The sequence below is a fragment of the Carassius gibelio genome, chromosome B4, assembly GCF_023724105.1.
Source record: "Carassius gibelio isolate Cgi1373 ecotype wild population from Czech Republic chromosome B4, carGib1.2-hapl.c, whole genome shotgun sequence".
In the NCBI taxonomy this organism is placed as follows: domain Eukaryota; kingdom Metazoa; phylum Chordata; class Actinopteri; order Cypriniformes; family Cyprinidae; genus Carassius; species Carassius gibelio.
This window is the reverse complement of record NC_068399.1, coordinates 13,611,599-13,635,558: the sequence shown is the minus strand read 5'-3', so window position 1 is coordinate 13,635,558 and position 23,960 is coordinate 13,611,599. Positions and strand designations below refer to the sequence as shown.

Below are 23,960 nucleotides of genomic sequence, written 5' to 3'. Positions count from 1 at the left end.
ACACTAACCCTAGTTTAACCATGATATTTGTGGTAAAACTGTGGTTATATAAATGGTTTCTACATTTTTACTATAAAAAAACCATGGTCAATTTTCATAAGGCATGTTGTGTACCTCTTATTAGCTGTCATTAAATTGTACATTGTATCTAACAATACACATAACAATTAATAATACACTAACACAGAGTACAAACCAATGACTCTGACTAGCCAAATGACAATGTCTACCCAAAACAAAGTTTCTTAGAAAGCAGCACCATGCTTGTAAGGACTGCATATTTGATGCTCTTACATTTTTTCTATGTAGACAGCTCACTAGATTTTGGAATAGAGCAGTCCCATACAATTACATTTGTATGCATGGGTTTTCATACTATGCAGTCTTTCTATCTCTCTACCTCAATTTTGCTCGATCTTCTTATTTCAAGCTATCAGTTGCCTTGTTTCTTTTTCCTCTTGCAAGTGTTCAGTGAATCTGACATTTGAGGCGTTTTATCTAGGGTCCTCACACTTCATTCTCATTTTTTTTCCCTAATCTCTGTTAGTCCATCCCTCTGTTTCTCATCTGTATTCTCCAAACCTCTCTCTTTCTCTCGGGTACGGATCTCACGTGTGGCTCTCTGGTCTAATGGAATCACAGCTCAGTCTCTCAGCTGGACAGTAATCACTCTCTCTCTCGCTCTTTCACTCACTAGCTCGCTCTCACACATAACACAAGGGCTTCACTTGAGCAAAAGCCTCACGGAAATCCTTTCAAGCATCAGTGCAGTCCAAAGACAGAGCATACCATGTATGATATCTTCAAATGCTTCAAAACACCTCTTTGGTTTTGGACTACAACTCTCAGTAGCCTATACAGCTACAGACATCACTTCATAAAGACTTGCGATTGTAAAGGCTAGCAAAGTGGTTTCTTTTTGAGGGAATTTTTAACCACAACTGGGCAGTCAAACTAGACTTTTTGTTTGATACACTTCCATATGTTACTAAATACTAAGGTTTGGTTTGGTTAAAAAAATGGCTGAAAAAAGCTAAAAGTCAATGCAAAAATAAATTGTAACACTTTACTTTAAGGACCTATTCTCACTATTAACTACTGTAGATTTTTATTAGCATGCATATTACTAGCATACTGACTTTTACTTATAAAGCACATATCAATGCATTCTTCTGAATGACCATATTTAAGATCCTTTAATCCTGCCTCATACCTAAATGTAACAACTATCTAACTAACTATTGATAAGCAGCAAATTAGGAGTTTATTGAGCCAAAAGTCATAGTTAATAGTGAATATGTGTGCCGTATTCTAAATTGTTACTAAATACTTAAATAAATAAATCCATGCACTTTCCATTAGGACTATATGATATATAATACGCATTATTTCTGATAATATTCCAATTTAAGCAATTATTTACAATATTGCATAAAATACTAGGGCTGAACGATATTGGAAAAAAAATACATTTCGATATTTAATTTTTCTGCGATATATATTGCGATATGAAATCTAATAAAAAAAATTATTGCAAACAAAAATGGGGTGAGCACACTTACATTCTCATTTTAAATGATTTAAACATCGACACCATCGTGCCAGTTGATTAATATGCACATTAATATGTGTGTGTGTGTGTGTGTGTGAGAGAGACCCTGGACCACAAAACCAGTCACAAGGGTTTATTTGTATCAATAGCCAACATTACATTGTATGGGTCAAAATTAACATTTTTTCTTTTATGCCAAAAGATCATTAAGATACTAAGTTTAAGTCATGTTCCATTCCTTGAAGATATTTTGTAAATTTCCTACCAAAAATATAACAAAACTTGGTTTTTGATTAGCAATATGAATTGCCACGGACTTCATTTGGACAACTTAAAGGAAGATTTTCTCAATATTTTGATTTGCCACCCTCAGATTCCAGATTTTCAAATATCATTCTCTCGAGCAAATATTGTCCTATCCTTACAAACCATACATTAATGGAAAGAGTTATTATCCACTGCAACAAAATACTAGACATAAATCATAAAACACGTTTTTTTAGGGTAGAAGGGGCGAAAATGTCCTTTAAATGGAACATTTCCACCACTGAATGTAAAATTTTCACATACAAAATCCAATCATTTTAATATGAATCCCCATGATCAGGAATTTTGCATAAGGTTTAATTATTTCCAAAAACTGCTTTAAGTTGGCCTCTTCAAAATTTGCAGTGTTGACCAACAGAATGTTGCTTGATTTAAAAGTCAGCAGTGTATTTATGCATGGTTACCTTTTTTTTTTGCACTGCAAAATTAGCATATTCCCTTAGGTGACCGCACCTTAACACTGCTAGAAAGCATACAGCCTTGCAACCAACACCATACCAATGCTTTCTCAACCACCCTAGCATAGGTGCAGGGTTTGAAACAATTTCATATTTATAGAATCAAGTGTCACTGCCCTGTTGCAGTGATCGAGCAACATCAGCCAGGACTTAATCAATAAAAAGTCAGTGGCCTGGCATAGAGGAACAAGTCAGTGAGGGCAGCAGTGTCAAAGGTTAAGGAAATCATGGTAAAGAGTTACTCACAGGGTACTGTACGGAGATAAAGGTTGTCCCGAATTATTTGTTGGAGCTCATGGTCCAAAGAGCCCTTCTGGAAACGCAGGTTGAGATATCGCCTGAGATCTTTATCCACAACACCTCCTGTAACACACATACAGACGTTTAGATGACCCTCCACGATACAATCTCATCTGATAACAGGCTCCTTGGCGTTTACTTCCCATTTACAATAAACTCTGTGAAGAAACGCCTTTGTGTGCAGTTTTTCAGTGGTAATAAAAGACTCCGTTACGTGAAAGTGTGTGGAGCCATTCTAAGGACAAGGCCTGACAATACTGCAGCAAACCAAGATTTAGCCACTCAAAGAAAAACCTGACCTCAAAGCGATCGCCTGAAGAGCTGCGAGAATATGTCTGTGATAGTTTCCACTTTGTTCGTTCTGTGGTCAAAAAGCTTTTTCCAGCACCTTAGAGGCTCCTTCCTTCCTGTTTAGCTTGCTTCTCATCGATATAAGCACACAACACTGCTCATACACAAACACCTTCATATTTTTCCTAGTACACAGAAATGATTTCTGAGTTACTATTGTCCGAGTAGCTATTAACCATTTACTAAGGATCTGTTTGATCATTTATTGATGCTATCTTTTAAGATAACTTAGAGAGATTTGTAAATCTTTAGCATATTAATTAATAATCTTAACTGAGACTTGTTATAACACTTATATATCATTGCTCTTTTTGTTGTTTTTGATTGCTTCCACTGTCTTCATCTGTAAGTCGCTTTGGATAAAAGCGTCTGCTAAATGAATAAATGTAAATGTAATGTAAATGTAATCATTTGTGTACATATTGTGTACAAATCACTTATAAAAATATTAAAGGGTTAGTTCATTGAAAAATGAAAATTATGTCATTAATGACTCACCCTCATGTCGTTCCATACCCATAAGACCTCTGTTCATCTTCGGGACACAGTTTAAGATATTTTAGATTTAGTCTGAGAGCTCTCAGTCCCTCCATTGAAGCTGTGTGTACGGTATACTGTCCATCTCCAGAAAGGTAAGAAAAACATCATCAAAGTAGTCCATGTGACATCAGAGGGTCAGTTAGAATTCTTTGAAGCATAAAAATATAAAAATAAAAAAATAGCAAAAACTACGACTTTATTCAGCATTGTCTTCTCTTCCGGGTCTGTTGTAAGACAGTTCAAAACAAAGCAGTTTGTGATATTCGGTTCGCGAATGAATCATTTGATGTAACCGGATCTTTTTTAACCAGTTCACCAAATCGAACTGAATCGTTTGAAACGGTTTGCATGTCTAATACGCATTAATCCACAAATGACTTAAGCTGTTAACTTTTTTAATGTGGCTGACACTCCCTCTGAGTTCAAACAAACCAATATCCCGGAGTAATTCATTTACTCAAACAATACACTGACTTAACTCATGTCAAGAGAGAACTGAAGATAAACACCGAGCCAAGCCAGATAACAACAAACGATTTACTTGTTCTCGAGTCAAGAACCATTTCTGTCAGACGCCTCCGATTCGAGAACCGAGGAGCTGATGATACTGCGCATGTGAAATTCAGTGTGAAGCAGACTGAATCGTGAAGCAGCGTCTGAAACGAACTGATTCTTTTGGTGATCGATTCTGAACTGATTCTGTGCTAATGTTATGAGCGCTGGTAAACCAAAGGATGATTGGTAACACTTTAGAATAAGGTTCCATTAGTTAATGTTAGTTAACTACTTTCGTTAACATGAACTAAGCAAGAACAATCCTTCTACAGCATTTATAAGTCTTAGTTCATGTTAATTTCAACATTTACTAATGCATTATTTAAATCAAAAGTTGTGCTTGTTAACATTAGTTAATGCACTGTGAATTACCATGAACTAACAATGAATAACTGTATTTTCATTAACTAACATTAATGAAGATGAATAAATACAGTAATAAATGTATTATTCATTGTTTGTTCATGTTAATTAAAACATTAACTAACATTAACTAATGGAACCTTATTCTAAAGTGTTACCGGATGATTTAAGGGCAATCATCGCCAATGATGCCATTACATCGAGCGCAAAAGAACCGGTGAACCGTTTTCTTCAACCAGTTTATTGAATTGAACTGTCCGAAAGAACCGGTTCGCGGAAAAGAACCAAACTTCCCATCACTACCGGTGATCCGAAAACCAATGCACGCGGATCTTGACTCGAGAACAAGTCAATCTTTCGTTCGTTATCTGCCTCGGCTCGGTGTTCATCTTCAGTTCTCTCTTCACAGCAGTTAAGTCAGTGTACTGTTTGAGTAAATGAATTACTCCGGGATTTTGGTTTGTTTGAACTAGGGCTGCAACTAACGATTATTTTGATAATCGATTAATCTGTCGATTATTTTTACGATTAATTGGTTTATGTACTTATATTTTAGTTTTGCCCATTTTTCCCCAAGTAACTTATTAATAAAGGGTCTTTATCATTCAACAGACTTTTTAGAGATTTGAACCATTTTGCATTGTCATATCCTCATCAAAAATATACCTGGAGTTGTTTTATTATGTGTTAGTAATCCTTTGTCGATCTCTTCTGCAATCAAAACACTGACCCATATGTACTCTAGCAAATTCCACAAGGAGATTTCAAATAATGTTTTCACCATGGCAGTCCTTAGGGCTCCTAAAGTAGTTTAACATCCCGAACAAAGCTTATTAAGGAATCTTTCAGAACATATTTTCACTAAGAATAAGAATAAAACAGAATAAAATTGCAGTACATTGCATTTTATTATTATTTTTTTCCTGAAAACACAACTTATACCTGGGAAACAGCTTCATAGCTTATGCTGTGAAATTGTAAACAATCATTCGAATAAAGTGCCAATGGCATGAAACCTGAATGGAACTCACATTTTTTAAAGTAAAATCCATCAGAAAAAAAGTATTGAAAAAATATGAAAAAAAAATTGGACACACAAAAAACTTGCTGTATGAAAAGAGCAGTGAATACTTAAACATTTACCTCTCTTATTCAGTCATAATTAGGCTGCAAGACTGAATTATGAACTGGTAAACGAAAAACTGATCACAGAACATGTTTGTAAAGCTTTAAATGTTAACTGTTAAAAAGCAATGTAATCAGCTTTTACGACTAAACATCTAAACACTTGCAAACAACATTGTACTGGAGAATCTGAACATATAAAAGTCAGCTCAGTAGTGCAAAATTTAGAGGTTACTCTTTTTTTTTTGAAGGCTCAAAGTAAAGTACTCCCACACTTTGGATGACTTCGTTCGATTAGTTTTATCTTCCGCTTTTTTCTTTCTCGAGCTTACTCCACTTCCATCTGTCTCTACCATCTCGCTGAATGTTGCAGAGAGATGTTTGGGAAGCACGTGACATAAAACGAGGCCAGCTATTGGCTATTCCCTACTTCTCCTGCTGTACTGGCTGAGTAAAACCTCTGGTGGCTTATTACTGCCACACTTTGGTCACCGCAGATTTAAAATATGCACAAAATTAGCCACTTACGGCAAATAAAAGTTATTTAGCAACTAATCGATGACTAAATTAGTTGCCAACTATTTTAATAATCGATTTTAATCGATTAAATCGATTAGTTGTTTCAGCTCTAGTTTGAAGTCAGAGGGAGTGTCAGCCACATTAAACAAGTTAACAGCTTAAGTCATTTGTGGATTAATGCTTATTGGAGCTGCGAACCATTTAAAACGATTCAGTTCGTTTGGGGAACTGGTTCAAGAAGATCCGGTTTCATGGAGTGATTCGTTTGCGAACCGGATATCACTACACTGCAGTGCACGTGCTCACAACAGACCGGAAGAGAAGACAATGCTGAATAAAGTCGTAATTTTTGTTATTTTTCAACAAATTCTAACTGACCCTCTGATGTCACATGGACTACTTTGAAGACGTTTTGTATTACCTTTCTGGACATGGACATTATACCATACACACACTTTCAGTGGAGGGACAGAAAGCTCTTGGAGTAAATCTAAAATATCTTAAACTGTGTTCTGAAGATGAACGGAGGTCTCACGGGTTTGGAACGAAATGAGGGTGAATTATTAATGACATAATTTTCCTTTTGGGTGAACTAACCCTTTAATATATCATTTATTTATTATTTAATTTTGTCCCTATCCACTTTCAATAACAACCCCAGTCCCCATCCACTTGAAAATTAACCACCATTAGCTATCAAACAAGATTTTCAAGTAAAAATATCTTACATTTCAATCTGTTTCTTACACAAAGCTATCATATGACTTTTATAAGACATACAACTCATACATACTACTTTTAGGGGTTTTGTTTTTTATAACTTTTTAAGAGCACAAAATCTCCAGCCCCATCCACTTTCATTGTATGGAAAAGGGCAGCATAAACATATCTCGAAATCTCTCCTTTTAAACCTCAAATGTCCTTTTTTGGGTGAACTATTCCAATATTTGAAGCACACACAGTCTGGCTGAAATGCAAGACATCACCGGCGCAAAGTCATATGTCATCAAAAAGCATGAGCACAGTACTGAAAAATACGTCATACTTAGTAACTATGCTCGTGTGGGTTTCAGAAACCGTTTTTTAATGCTTCAAATGTGCACCCTAAACACTAAACATATATATCATCCATTGAATCATGCATGGACTCATACACACACCGGTGGATTTTAAAACTCCATGTAGAGCAAGCCCAATGTGTCTAGAATAACCTACTTCAGACATGCCGGTTAACCAGACATGACAATCATGCTATTTACACACACACACACTCAGTTAAAGAAAACCTCTGGTTTGCAATCAAATCACATAGACATCACATTGGCACACAGTTCTGTTCGAATGTCACAGGACAGCAAATTAACGCCAAATGACACACAGATTAATGACTCTCGCACACTCTGCTCCTTGGAGAGAAATATATCAAGACTGCAGACCCCAAAGCCTCTTTCAAATCCCTAGCATACACACACACACACACACAAACACGATTCGTAAGTCGACTCACAGAGCGCAATGGAACGGCACTTCTGTTGCACGGCTCAGCCAGATGTTGCAGGCGATGATTTGAGCGTGTCTGTGATTGCATGCGTGTGTGTGTGTGTGTGTGTGTGTGTGCAGTCCAGGTCTCCACAGGTCTACGGCCACAGTGTGCAGGTTCCTAGCAGTGTTAGATGGGTTCAGTGCTACAGGCTGTCTCTCTGCACGCTGCCGTAACACAGAGTGTCGCTCTGCAGTGACCGAGAGAGAGAGACAGACAGAGAGAGAAAGAGAGGTTGAGCACCGGGACGCTGCAGAAGAAACGTGCCTAACAGTGGGAACCTATCACAAAGCTCTCTCTCCCTGTGTACGAGATGGAGGATGGCAAGAGATTCATCGCCCTCTATGGGTGGTCTGGGGACTTACAGCAAAAAAATGTTTTATCCATTTTTCAAAAAGTCAAGTACTATGTTGTGTCACCTAAATGCCTAAACGGATTTAGCTTTTTGGTGTTTTATTACACTGCTAATAGTATAACATTTTAATTTATTTTTCATTTCTTATCCAGAAAGACCTTCACTCCTCTTCAGAACACAAATTAAGATATTTCTGATGAAATCTGAGAGCTCTCTGACCCTGAATAGAACACAAGGGTACTGCCACTATGACCGCACATCGAAGACTGGCATATAAGAGAAGAAATAGTTTTTGTGTGCAAAGAAAACAAAAATAATGACTTCATTTAACAATTCTTGTAGCTTCATAAAATTAAGGTTGTAGCACTGAGGTCATGTGGACTATTTTAATGATGTCTTTACTACCTTTCTGGGCCTTGAACTTGTCAGTTCCCTTTCTGTCTATGGAGGGTCAGAGAGCACTCGGATTTCATCAAAAATATCTTAATTTCTGTTCCGAAGGTATTACAGGTGTGGAACGACATGAGGGTGAGTAATTAATGACAGAATTTTCGTTTTTGGGTGAACTATCCCTTTAACTGGATCTTTTTAAAGATTTGATTGAACTGATTACACATTCTACTGTATGTAACATGGAACTACAATAATACCTTTAATTACTTATTTCATTACAAAAAATAAAATAAAAATGCTGTGTAAGAATTTTGGGTACAATTTTAAGTCATGTCGCAAATGGGTGAATCTTTAAATCAGAAACTCTCTTTAAAAAAAGACCATTTCTTTAAGAAAAGGTCAGGGAAGGTCTGATATTTCTTCTTACAAGAACTACACAGTCAGAAGCTCAACTTGGTTTGCCAAGTTTCAATACATTTCATAACAAACCCACACAAAATGAGTAAGTGAAATGTTCAGGGTGCCATTGCCCTTGAGTGAGCACAGAGCACATGATGAAGAACAGGTGCCATCAGAACCCCCAGAGAGAGAGAACAGACTGTATTGAATTCTCATAACGTCCCACAGCTGCTGCCTTCAAGGACCTCAGTACCAGAAGAAACATCTTTAACTTTTTTGAGAAAAGAGCAATTGTATATACAATAAAAACAGATATCTGTGTCATTTGCCTCATGGCAAGTAAACTATTAAAAGATAAATATATTTCAAATGATTAAATATGGATATATATATTAACATAATATAAACACTTACATAGTAAAATATAATGCAGAACAGTTTAAATATGGTCGTCACACTTTATTCTTGCTATTTACAAACCATTAACTACAACTTCTGCCGTTCAAAACTCCTAATCTGCTGCTTATTAAAAGCTAATTAATAGTTAGTAAGGTATTTATTAGTATTTATTAGGTTTAGGTACTGGGTAGGATTAGGGATGTAGAATATGATCATAACAGAAAATGTTCTTTATAAATACTAATAAACAGTCAATATGTTAATAATATGCATGCTAATAAGCATCTAGTTAAGTGTGAGAATTGCTCCCTGTACTAACATGTTACAAATATTGTACATAATACATGAGAATACAGAAAAAATTTATAGTTTACTTTAACTTATCTTTTTTTGTACATGTAAATCATTATATTTTGTAATGGTTAACAAGGTTATAGGTCTGCCTATAACTGTTTTTTTTTTTTTGGTTTCTTACAACTTCACTGACTAATTATATATACACTTGTGACTCATTTTGTACCTGACACACTCTAAGGAAGGCTGGAGGCCGAAATGCATCTGTGTGCAGTGTTTTAGTCATTTTTGATATTTCTATTGTAAGCTTTTTTGGACCTGAAGATTCCTTTCTATCGTTAACAAATCCATTTATTCCATCACACCTGGTTGGATCATTTTGCTAACACTGAACAGGCTGTTTTTGATACTGTACCTTTAAGACTTCTAAATTTAAATGACATTGGTTATGAACGGTTGACATATAAACATATGTAGCAGCATCAACACCAACACTAAATGATTTAATATAGAACTGCACTGACATGTAAACAAGAACTGAATGACCTCACAAGGAAAATAGTATGGACACCCCCCCCCCCAAAAAAAAATAGCAGTCCTTTAATTAACTAATATAAACCAGCTAATGCAGACCTACTGTAGTTATACATTTGGCTAGTGGCGGGCAGCCAGAAAAACTTACATAACTCATGTGTGACCATTTTCACAAACAAAAACAAGTGGGAAACATCTGGCGAGTTAACATGTTTCACTCTCACACTGCATTCAATCATGAAATCATTATTTGCTACATGCAGCAGCATTGCACCTTTTAGCCCAGCAGGCAGATGTAGCACTTTATTATAGTTTAATATCTCAGTAATGACTCTCTGTTTGTGTGTGTGCGAGCTTCTGTGTGCCCCCATATTTGGAGTGGGCATCAGCAAGACAGCTGTTTAGATAATAAGCCTCTAATTAGGAGAGAGGGACTGAGCTGAAACCAGTGAGCAGACATGCTCATTTAGAAACCTGCTCAATGACTGTTAAGGATTGCATCGTCTAACAATGTTGGGTAAATGTCCTTGTTACATGTTACATGTAATTTCTCTAGCAATAGCAATAAATTATGTTTAATTACATAATATAAACAAAAACCAAACCCTAATCCTAACCCTAACCCTATACGGTTCAAAAGTTTGGTATCAGTTAGATTTCAAATATTTTTCAATGCGTTAGCTTAATTAATTAGTTATGAAAAAAATACGCAATTAAAATATTTTAACACAATTAACGCACTAGCCCCACCCTCGAACCTGTACGTCATCTTACAGTCCATACAAATATGATGCAGGGCAACAACTCCATAAATGAAGTTATGCCCTAAAATTCAAGTTATTGGGGCAAAAATGCCCCTGTATGAGCTTTTGTCATCACAGGAGTGCTGTTTTTGTCACAAAGAACACAAGTGCAAATGTGATTTCATTCACAACAGTTAATAGAAAGTGGGTCCTAATTTTTTTTTTACTAATAATTACAGTTAATATAAAGAGACACTATAGGACTGTTACCAATCACATGAAATCAGAAATTAACAAAACAGATCTTTCCACTGCAGACTAAAGGCAGCTGAATTGGGATTTTAGATTCATTTTTACCATGGACTGTATAAAAACATGGACGTAGTCTCCATGACTACGTTTACATGCAGCCAATGACCCGTTTAAAACCCGGATATTAGCAATAACCCGGTCGCGCACGGCCATGTAAACACCGGCAAAAACCCGGATATGCTCATATCTCGGTTTTTAGGATACAGGAAGAAGAATCGGAAATGACGCATATTGCGTCTTCCGTCCAGACGCTAACCGTGCGTCGCCGTGTAACAGAAATGAGTCGAACCAGACAAATTAAAGAGTCTATCAAAGCGATGTTTGAAACACGAGAGCCGAATTCCTCAGGAAGTCATAAATCAGTTCTAGTGCCACAAGAACCAAGCAAGATGACCAACCAACTTGTTCACACAACAGCTTTCAACATTAACACCACTGGAACAATTATTTACAATTTCAATTCAAAGAAGAGAAATTTGGTGCCAAATGTGTTGTTCGTAATGGAAATGCAACGCTGGACAATTTTTTACGTGCATTGGGTCTCATTTACCAAGAAAATGAAATCTTCAACAAAGAAAAAATCTAAATTCTTATTCTGGACTGACATGTTCAACACACACCTAAGCAAAACAAAAAAAACGACAACAAAACAAAAAAATCTAAACGAGTTTTGTGTTAAAATGTTTAGATATTTCATTTTAAATTCTATATATTTCATAAGAGTAATGAAAGGCTGTAAAGCATTTTTTGTGGAAAGCCTTATATGGAGTTGGTTTGCTTGTGTTTATGCAAATTACTTACCTCAAGCACATGGTTGCTCATTTAGAATACTTCAAATGCATTAGCATTATAGCATTAGAACAGGTTAAGAACAAAATTCATGTGCAGATGCAAGTGTTGTAGTGAATTTGGTGGAAATTTTTCAGGAGAACTTATTCTGTGCATGTAAATAAGCTTAATCCACGCATTTGGATGAGACCCGCTGTATGTTTACTAAACCTAAATAACTAAATTATTAATGAATCATTTAATAAAATAATAATAACAATACAAGTCAGATAGTTGACTCTAAAGTAGCATATTTTCCTGTGATAAAATGTCTTATCTGAGACATGTCAGTCATATAGGGTAGTCCAGTAGTCTGGCGGAATGTAGAAGTAGTCTATCAGAGTTGCATCTAACACACACAATCACACATGAGCACACACGCTCATCTCTCACACTGGGAGTGGTGTTAGAGCGGCTAATAGAAAATGTCCATCATCCTCAGAGCCGTAGAAGGAGCTGCAGCCTCCATCATTTACACAACACACACACACACACACACACACACACACACACACACAGTCTCTCTGTTTCTCAGCTCATTTTACAGATATCACACAATGACAAGTTTATAAAAGATGAGTGATGTCTTTGTGGAGAAATAAAGATCTTGTGTGCAGTGTAATAACCCTGAAGATTAAAGGGCAGGAATGTACTTCTAACTGTCAAATTTGTCATAAATGATGATGGTTGTTTAAAGCTCTTACAATGGACACAATAGTTAAGAGTTATTCATATGTGAAGTAAATATTTTAGTATGCTTTAATAATGAAAGAGGACATTAAATAACTTTCTAACAGCATTTAGAGTGTTCAACTCGAAATCCAAAAAATTACCAGAGATACAGATAAAATGTATGAGGAGACTTCCAAAAAGCGATAAACCCTATTTTTCCAGCCAAAATCAGTATTGTATCTGGTCGGTATTGAAAAGTCAATGTTTTATTTTAAGCAAAATGAGATATTCGCAGAGTTATTAGATCATGTTTTCTCCATTTTTTTCCAAACCGCGACAAACCCCACTCTCCCTTTTTTGCAGAATGCGATATATTCTCTCAACCAATCACAGCACTTTAAATACACCCGGCAATCCTAGTTTTCCTCATGTACTTTGTGATCAACAAACAAGGGCTTCACGATAAATCATATGTGATAATCATGCGCATCTCATCAGTAATGCTGGTTCTGTGATTAATAGTACCAGTTAATCTCCTTACATGCTTTCAGTTGGAAATTATTCAGTTGAATTTAATACACACAGCCGTAGATCACTGACAAGCTACGCTATATCGCGTATGCTATATCATAGATGAATTGCATTTGATTATGAACGCGATATTGCATAGCTTGTCAGTGTTAGTGTTCTTATTAATGCCATTTTTTTTTGTTAATATAGCACATAGCACTAGTCAACTAAATAAATGTAACATGGCAAAGATTAATGCACTTTCGGAAGTTGAATGTTTAGAATGTTTTAATTTCTGTGTTCTCATGTGATGTTGTTCATGTTCTTGTTCATGATGAAATTACTTTTATTGCTGTAATTAATTTATAGCATTAACACGGTGACCCGCTGAATTTTGGAAGCAATGACTGATGAATGTATTTTTAGTCCAGTGCCTGTATATAAGATTAGTATTAACCAAGTTCAGAGGCTGTCATATGTGGATCAACTTTACTATGTTCGTTTACTATGTTCACTGTCAATACGTTTCATTTAATTCATGTCATTTTTCTCTCATTTGTTCCTAAAATCAAAAACGTCAGTCTTTTCAATGCACACTGTCTCAATTCAGTACAGCTCAGTTTAGTTTAGTGCAGTTCAGTTCTATGGGGGTGTTTCCCAAAATCATTGTTAGCCAACTATTGTCATTTGTCATTAACGAAAGAATTTGAGACCATAGCTACTTTTTTTGGTAAACGCACCCCTTATTAATTCCGCAGAGGAATTAAGTTAAACTCTCTCAGTTCAGTTCATTTCAGTTTAGTTGTGCCCACTTCGGTTAGTACAGCCCATTTTAGTTCAGTTAAGGACAGCTTAGTTTAATTTAGTTCAGTTCAATTCGATTCAATTCAGTGCTTGGTTTAGTTTAGTTTCATTTCGGGTCAGCACATCTAACTTTAGTTCAGTAAGGTTCACTTCACTACAGCACAATGTCTAAACTCAATTCAGTACAGCTTAGTTTAGATTAGCTCAGTTTAGCATGTTTCAGTTCAATACAGCTTAGTTTAGTTGAGTACAGTTCAGGTCAGTACACTAAAGCAAAACATATTAGTTCAACTCAGTTCAGTACAGATCGGTTCAGTACTCATCTCAGCTCGACACAATTCAGAACAGCTTGGTTTAGTTTAGTTAAATTCAAGTCAGCACAATCCAGTTCAGCACAGCTCAGTTTAGTTGAGTACAGTTCACTAAACATCTTAGTTCAACACAGTTCAGTACACCTCAGTTTAGTTCATTACAGCTCATTTCACTACAGCACAACATATCAGTTCAACTCAGTTTAGTTCAATACAGTTCAGTTAAACTTGCAGCTTAGCAGTTCAGCTTTCTTTAGGTCAATTCAGTTCAGCACAGCCCATCACATTTCAGTTAAGCTCTGTTCAGCAAAGTTTAGCTCTGTTCAGTTCAATAAGGTCATTGAGTACAGTTTAATCCAAATTCATTTAAAAGGCTGAATCAATTCCAGCAATGTTAAATTAGCACGTTTGTTTATTGTAGTACTGTCAAGCAATCTCTTGTTTTTCTCGTCTCTTGTCTCTGAGATGTCTGATTGTAATTGAGCGCAGTGGAGTGTAGTTGATTACCATGTGCTGTCTGTTACTGCAAGAATGGCTTTTTTAAAAATGTACCACAGCACACGGCATCTGGCTAGCCTGCCTGCCTTCCATCCTTATGAGTTTAAAGCCTTATGAGCTCAAATCCCACAAGCATCACCAGCCATAAGAATACTACCGAAACTAAAATTCGTATCTTCACATCTGTTGCTGTAGAGCACAGAGAGCGGTATTATCCTCGTTCTGTCTATCTGTGTGAGCGTGTGTGAGCTCGAGCTGATCAAAGACAGTTTATGTGTAGAGATCAGGGTGGAGATGCTGTAGTCGTAGCTATCAAAGACCTGTCTCATCACATGACACACGTCGCCCAGCAGACTCTCATTAGTCTCGTCTAGTCAGACTTTTGACTTAAGGCAAAAAGGTCTGGTCCTCAGTTCAGCTCACTCTGGACAACATCCACCCATTCAGACAGGAGGTTCTGACAGATATGTAAACTGGGCAAGAACAGTTATTTTTTGTCTTTTTGTCTTCAAGTTTTGTTTATGAAATAGGCCTTTCCCATTAAATAATGATAGACTGACATGCTCTTAGAATTGGTATGCTAATCTCCATAATACAATAGAAAAAAAAGTTTTTACATATTTGTATATATCACTTGACATTCATAAATGAATTTGACAAACATTTTTACACAGAGCAGTTTTTTAAAGATTCTATTTCATCTTGAAGATGTCTTCTGCTACCCTACATGATGAGAACCTATTGATCCATTTTTTCTCATGTAGAGAGAGAAAAGGAAAGAATGAGATGGATTAGGAAGAGAAAGAAAGGGGAGAATCAATGCAAAGCTTCTAAATTAATCTTTAATATAAAGGTGAGTTTTGTTGCTGAGTGCCACTGTGAGATAAAAAAGTAATTAGTAAGTATAAAAAGTAAGTAGATATCCATAAAAACCAGCTAAAATAGAGATACACCTCCTCTATGTATAATAATTATGGATTTATTACAACGAGTCAAACTATGACTGTTTGGTTAATCCTCATAGTCTAAGTAACAAATTCTAGACAAGAATCATTTGTGGACCTGACTTTATGCCAACAGTCAAAAGTCTGCTTACTTGACACTTAGTGATTTCTTAGACACCAATGACTTTAGATTTAATGTACTCTAGACAAAAAAAGAAAGAAAAGGTAATCTTGTTAATATAATCCTATTTTACATGTGTACAGTAGCTGGTCCAATTTGAGCACAGATTCAAAGCCAATTAGAGCAGAGTCACTGCTTCCCAGATGTTCACTCTGCCGCTGAGAGGTCCTGCTGACCAGCACATTAGCAAACAGTGACCACAGGATATACAGCACAGTCTGTAAAATCAGCCTCATTATCTCTGCACTGCCACCCCAAAGAAAGAAAGAAAAGAAAGAAAGAAAGAAAGCATCATAAGAAAATTACAGTTGTGCCATCATTTGCAAAAAGGGTAAACTATCTCTTTAAGTAAATGTTGTAGGTAACGAAGCATTTTTTTTAAATCTTGCCAAGAGCTAACACATACAATGATATGCCATGTGAGGTAGTGATGTCACAGTACCAAAATTTCAGTATTCGGTACCGATACCAGTGAAGATCCATGGTTCTCGGTACCAATTTCGGTACCAAAGCAAAACACAAAAATATGCTTATTAAAAAAATTAAAAAATTTTTTTTTTTTAATAAAGCCAGGATAACACTCATTTAACATACAGCACACAGAGAAAATTATATAATTATAATGAAAATGGCAGTGGGCAAATACATAGAGCACAGCATAATTTGAAATCATTAGTTTTTAAGTTTAAAGCATTCAATTAAGTCGGACTGACCATCACAGAGAAAACGTAGTTTAACCGTTCTATCTGATTATTAGACTTCTATCCATATTAGACAGAACTGTTAACAACGACAGTGAACAAGACGGAGAATGTGAGCTGTGTGCACTCAGGTGCTGCACCGTCAATATAAAAGTCCTGACTCGAACACATCGGCCAAGCAGAAAAACCTATCGGCCGATAATGATATTTGAAAAATGCCAAATATCTGCCGATATATCGGCTTTAACGACCACTTGACACATTTAAAGCACAGAAAGGTAGCAAGGACATCAGTGGTTCAACAGTAATCTTTTAAAGACAAGAGAAAACTAAAATACTGACTACAGTCTCCGTAGCGCGCTCACAACAGTACGCAAGTATATTTGTAGCTTGGCATATCATTTCACATCCAGAAAGCACTTGAATTTCATCAAAAATATTGTGTTCCGAAAATGAACAACGGCCTTTTGGGTTTGGAACGACATGAGGGTGAGTAATTAATTACAGAACTTTCATTCTTGGGAGAACTATCCCTTTAACAATCAGGGGGAACAGCCTACTTTACTTCTTTAATACATTACAGCTTCTTTAAGGGAACACTTGCAGGTGTCCCGTATAGCGTGAGAGTCCATTAGCTTTCTCTAACCATGCATTGTTGCTGGAATCTCATTAATCGAGACATAAAGCGACTAGCATTGATTGGGGATGGTGGGTCAGAGCAGGCTAATTTTAAATTCAGCCATAGTTAGCACATATCCATTTGTCTAGAGGTAATTAGGCCATTCCAAGACGAGGCTTTGTGCATCCAGTCAGACACCATTTGAGACGGAAGGCCTCAAGGAACACCAACACTATAATACATTTTATTATGAAGCAAGGAAATAATTTGATCTTCATAATAAATTCATCCGCAAGGTTTCTACAAACCTAGTAGAAGACTCCATCTGCAATATTTTGTCCGTCGAGATTTATGTGGCTTTTCTGTAGTTGTTTTTTTCCGTTGTTTCATTTTCTCTTTCCAAATAATTTATAAAATAACAGTTTCCAAAATTAGGCCTTTCCAACACCTTCCAAATTTATCTCAATCAAGCCTAGTTCCATACTGAAAGCAAAACGTGGTGCATTATGGATCTTGTGCAGAGGGATCAATAGACACACACTTGTTATTAAATCAGTAATGCCACCTATATTGCCCATCAGCTTTCAGGCCATCACAAACATACATTAAAGGATAGCTGTTTGTTCTTAGAGTGCCAGGAAGCATTTAATGGATTTAGATATGAATCTACACTCCTTCTCAGTTCATGAAACACTCATGCACTACCTGAGGAGCGTGTTGAAGTGTGTGTGTGGCGAGGTTTCATCAGTAAGAGAGGGTGTAAATCACCTATCATCTATATGCAGATGAAATCAATTCAACCGCTGAACCTCACGCCTGCTGAGCATCATCTAATTGATGTTCCTCTGTAATGCCTGCAACGACAGCCTGATTCACTCCGTGCGCTCGTGTATGCACACACACGTACTTAAGTGTACCGAAAACAAACACACCACAACGCAAAGCAAAAGACTTCCAAATCTGAGAAATAATTAGAAGTAATCAGAAAGCATGACAGATTCTGAAACGTGCTCTCAAAAACTCTCACAAACACATGGTGGTAGATTAATAAGATACAGAGGTAGCTGGCTGAACAGATGAAAGGTGCTGTACGACACTAAATGCCATGATGATACTTGTATTGGTACAATAATGGAAATATTGCCAGTTTCTCATGCAGACATGCACCATTTGCATGAATTAATTCAAGTAATATTCTAAAACAGCTCAGCTATGTGTCAAACAGGCGTATTCCTCCATGTTTCATAAAATCTGCTGAAGCGCAGATAAAAATCACCATAAATAAGCACAAATATAAAAAAATTGATGAATAAATGTATAGAAATATTCAAACAAACAAATTTCTGTGACATTAAACAAAACTTCAAAAATAATTGTAACAGCCATAAACAACATTAAGAATTTTGTGATATTTGCTTTGCACTATAAGTGATTTTGTGTTGTGATAGGGTACATGTATATTTTGTGTTATTTGTATTGTATCACATGTTTACATTTGCATATGGTCTTTTGACCAGGGGATGTAATTTGACAAAGAAAAAGTCAAGTTTTACACTACAAGTTATGAATCCATGCATCAAATCATCTGTGCTACACAAACTAAGCAGTTACTGCCGTCAGGTCACAATAAAATTATCATAATTACAAGAAAACTAGATAATAATGTTATAGTAAGCAGTGGGAAATGATCAGAGCTATGACTATATTGCAGGAGAGTCAACTGAAGAATTATGGCAGAAGTTTATTGGTTATGGTAATATTTAATTTGAGAATACTGACGGAATTAACTTGCACACACTTCGTGTAGAAGATGCTAACCCTTTAGCCAGTGTATGAGAAAACAGTGCTGAACTAAACTACATTTACCATCTTATTGGCACAACAAGAATAAAATGTATTATTTGAATTTAATTATTTAGTTATTAGAAAAAAGCCATAATTAGCATCCTGTGCTCTTTACTTTGTTATAATTCTGCTTAAAAAACTGCCTTTGTTGGTAAATGAAAAAGACTGTCCAATGTCTCCAAATAGTTAAGTTGACTGCTAAATAATGACTTTTTCCAAACAGGTTTCCTGAACACTCCTCTTCGTTTCCCATTGGTTGAACACACAGTTAGCCCCGCCCCAAACTCACACCACTGGTTGATGGTGCTGTGTCAGGCTAGTGAAGTATGATCATTTAATTGTAATGCTGTTTGCAGGTTTAGAGGATATAAATGTACAAATAATTGTCTTAAGCCAGAATAGAATAAATCATTTAAAACATTAAAAAATTACACACTTCACCTTTAATTATCCTTGCAGTGCTCGTGTGATGTGACTAAGATCTGTTTAAATTTCTGTAATTCACACAGTGCTGATAGAGTCGTGACCCATGTGGGATTGAAGGGGCAGTTAATTTCACCTCATTAGCAGGAAACAGTCACAATAGATTAGCCTCTCTTCAAATGATGTCTTTGTTTGATTACCACACACAACAGCAGCAGAAATCCTCAAGGGAGATGCTGCAAGGCTGGAATCAATGATAGATTCACTCTTGGTTGACAATCTTGTATAAAGTAACTCTGGTCATGTCAATTCCTCATATTCCTTTTTAAATCGTCAACTAATATAGTCTGGGTAAGAAGTCTGACAAACACTGTCCTGCAAAATCAGGGTTCTTCCTAACCTTTAAACCAAACTCTGGGAGATTGCTTTTCTATTTATCCCATTAAGGGTTAGACTTCTGCCCTTGTTCATGTGCACTATTTGTGATAAAGGACATGCTTGAAAAGAGGCCACGGTCTCAGAGGGTTTCCTGCCAAAGCCAACATAAAGGTTAAACATAACTATGCTATTTCCCTTGCATGCACTTTAGTTTTTATCCTCATGGATTCAACATTTAGTACATTGTTGTTTGTTTCTCTGTTTTAGATCTCGTAATAGTCACTGACCCACTTATTGACTATCTGATGTACTGTATGCTGCACTACAAAAACTGGAAAGAACCTGCAAAAGATTTTTCTTTTTTTCTTCGTCCTTGATAACGGCCGAAATGTCAACTCTTTCATCTCTGCCAAAGTTTTCATCCCTTTAAATGTGAGTGCTGCACCTTTTTCAATTAATATGGCTTTTTGTTGCACCTCTACTGTTGGTAGAGCACTTCCTCTCAGTTATTTTCATACAAGTAATGCCCTTGTTTGAGGAAAGTTGAGGGCTGGAAACCTGGGTTGTGAAAGATAATATCACGTTTTGTGAATAGATCAATACACTACTGATCTTTACCTGAAAATAAAAACAATCTCTAACGATAGTACAAAATAATTTTTTTTTAAAACCTTATAATGTTTTATTTTCTTTATTGCATTTGTTTCTATAATCAAATGTCCACACTCTCTTGGAGTGCATTATAGACTCCTGAAGTGACTGACTGCTGTTTTCAGTTTGGCTATTCCCTGACATAGTATGAGTCAGTATACACTTCTGTTTTTTTTCTGTTTCTGTTTAATTATTTTTCTGCCCATTGTTGCTTCAACTTGACTCCTTGATCTATTTTAAACACATCTTTGAAATTGTCTTTGAAGATGTTTTATTATGTGTTTTTTTTTTTTGTGTTAAGTTTATAATTTGTTTTGTTTTGTTTTGCTTTGCTTTGTAAAAGTACTTTCAACCCTGCTTTTTAATTTTACCATTTGTGTGTAGATTTCTTAAGAATCTGTTCTGTTTGTTTGGGTATCTGCCATGTAAAGTTTTGTCTCAATCTGTGCTGTGAGTTTGGGACGGCATTTCCTGTTTGGTAAACATCACTATTTTTTTTCAACTCAATTTATTGAGTTGAAAAAGCAACAAGCAAATAAATGGCACATATTAACTTTAATTTCATTTTATGACTTATTTTTTCTCTAATTTATGCTTTTATTATACATTGAAACAAAATGAGACAACTCAAATTTAAAGCATAAGGTGAGACGTGTAGATGAAAATACCTTTGACGCTTATTCTCCAGTTTTGTATTGTTTGTGTTGATTTTTGTAGGGATTCTGTCTAGATGCCAGTACAGATGATTTCTTTGTGAATAGTTCAATAACTGAGATGAAAGATTTATGAAGTGGCATCTATTGGCATCCCCATATGTTTTTCATCTCCCTCTCTGTTTCTTCCATTCTGTCTCTCCCTGTTTATCTATCTTGACATCCCTCCGTTTGGCTCACTTTCTCTGCATCCCATGTCTTGATTTTCTCTTCATCTTTCCCTCACTTTCACTCTCATTAAAACTCTGGCCATGTTCTCTCATTCACTCACATCCTCTTTCCCTCCTTTTTCTCCATTTCCTCTCATCAACAGTGTCTTTTTATACACATGAAGCGGTTCTCCTCTGCTCAACCATGACTCAGTAACACCTCCTACTGGAGGCACACGCTCAATGCTGGGGTAAGAAGGTGTGAGAAGACATAAACAAAAAATCCCAAATCACATCTCGGTTCTTTCTCATAGACAGCAGTTAGTTTTAATGGAGATCAAATGGAGACCTTTGCTTAGAAACATAAGAGAATCAGAAGATACCTCTTTCATCTCATACATATCCTCTAGTTAAGAGATCTTGAAAATGCGTCAAACTCTTCTCAGGAGTCCAATCAAAAGGGATTTCAGTACATTTCTCATCAAAATCTTCATTTGATACCTCTACGCTTCCACTATGTTGTCGACATTTGTCTCATTTGTGTATATTCTAAAGTCTCCAAAAAGGAATTTTAGGAGAAACATCTAAGATAGCTAAAATAAACATAGCTAGAAGCTACATTATGCCTTGAGATCTATGAAAGACCAACTTCTGAGCAATACAGTCTGCTTTAACCTCAAGGGGGGCCTGAATAATTTCATATTCCAGATGTATTCAGCACCACAGCTTTCAATGGGTCACCAGAAAGAGGAGGAGAAATAGAAAAGAGATGAAAGAAAGCTCAAGTAATTCTTCTCTGATTCAGGAAACTGTCCTTTTGTCATTCCACTCAGAGCACTTTGGCATGCCGACAGAGACGTGATAGGGTTAACATTCTGGTCTTTAATACACATCACACACAGATACTGCATCCTTTAGTCAGCCTGCTTAAAGTTTTCATAAATTGCACATTATGTTAGATTAAATAAAGGCAGGTGCTGCCTGTGAACTCATTTAGGGAAATACTATTCATCGTTAAAACTAGAACAGATGTCCTCTATGGATGCTTTAAAGGGGGATTTAGTATCTATTGAGCTATACAAATAAAAGTGGTGGAGTAAAACAATTGGCTTCATAAATACTGAGCTGCATTTATGAGACCATGGCAGGTCCCTGCATTCTAATTTAATAATCTTCAACCAGCTGGCCCGGGTAAAATATTTATTATAAGATTATATGATCAGAAAGAAACCCATCCTATATTTGACCTCATGTCATTTTAGTAAACAGTGCCATTTGTGTGCCTCCATGACTGTTTTAATTAAATCTAGATTTAAGCCTGTTTGGTGTTTAATGCAAAATAAACTTTAAAATAAAACAAATGTATTATTTAAAAATAAATTGTCAAATTTTAAGAAAGATTTATCTAAAAGAAATGTATGCACTATACACCTAAAGGGAAAATTCACCTCAAAATGAAAATTACTCACCCTTATGTTGTTACAAACCCGTAAAAACTATAACATACTTTGTTACTTTAATTGCTTGTTATATAACTATAATAAAAACTAGTGCTGTTAAACGATTAATAATGATTTTTCATATCCAAAATAAAGTTTTTGTTTACATAATATACGAGTGTGTACTCTCAATATTTATTATGTATATATACATACACATGCATGTATATATTTAAGAAATATATGTTCTATTTATATAATAAACATATTTGTATATAAAATAAAATATAATAATATAAATATAAAAATGTATATACATGTAAATATTTTCAAAATATATACGGAATGTGTTGGTATTTAGAAATAAATAGTAAATAAACAGTACACATACATTTTGTAAAGAAAAATGTTTATTTTGATTGTGATTAATCGCAATTAATCGTATGACAGCACTAATAAAACTAATTATTATTAAACTAATTATTGCTTGCAATATAACTAAATGCAGGAATATATACTGGTAAATTCACTTGTCTTTTAAGTTATCTGTTCTTAAATAATTACATACTTTAAATATTTCATTTAATGGGAAGACTACATTAGGCGAACTTGATAAAACAAGTTTCGTTAATGCACTATTAAAGTGTACAGTGTGGGAAATATAGAATTTGTTGTTGGTCCTCATTTTTTCTTCAACCCTGCTGTGACTTCCCACTTAGAAAAAGTAATGGTTTGATATTTTTTGACATAAAAAATGGATTTTGTATTTGGTCCATATGGCTGTATTAAGGACTGTAGGTTGAGAATCAGTCATTGAAAAAAAAAAAAAAAGTACTGACCATTAATCTGAATATTATGGGGCAAAAAACACTGACATTTTGGACCTAAGGTGGGAAAATATGATTCCAAGAAAGGTCAGCAGTAACCTTTTGAAATGAAATGATAAAAAAATAAATACATTCCTGAAATTTCAGGCACAAATGAGACTGCAGCCATTCTCAGTGTGCAATCAGTTATAATCTTTCATAACTATAAATTCCAGAGTGTGAAGAATTAGAAGTAATTTCCCTATCTACTGATGTCTCCCCGAAGCTAGAAGTCTCCCAAAGCCTTGTCATATGGACTCTAGTTCTGAAGTTTAATAGAAGACAGAAGACTGCATTTTAACAATCTGAAGAGGACCAATAGGGCCTGTCTGTCAAGTAATCCCCTAAAAGACTTTGAAATGTGATGAA

At 35.6% G+C, this 23,960-nt stretch overlaps 1 protein-coding gene across 15 annotated transcripts in view; it reads right to left on the bottom strand.

Annotated features, from left to right (window-relative positions):
* LOC127956348 (membrane-associated guanylate kinase, WW and PDZ domain-containing protein 2) overlaps window positions 1–23,960 on the bottom strand; it is a 185,026-nt gene that overhangs the window by 133,980 nt on the left and 27,086 nt on the right. For all 15 annotated transcript variants that reach the window (XM_052554195.1, XM_052554196.1, XM_052554197.1 and 12 more), the window contains exon 2: window positions 2,584–2,700. In XM_052554195.1, the coding sequence (XP_052410155.1) occupies window positions 2,584–2,700 (117 nt within the window). The remainder of the gene's footprint in view (window positions 1–2,583; window positions 2,701–23,960) is intronic.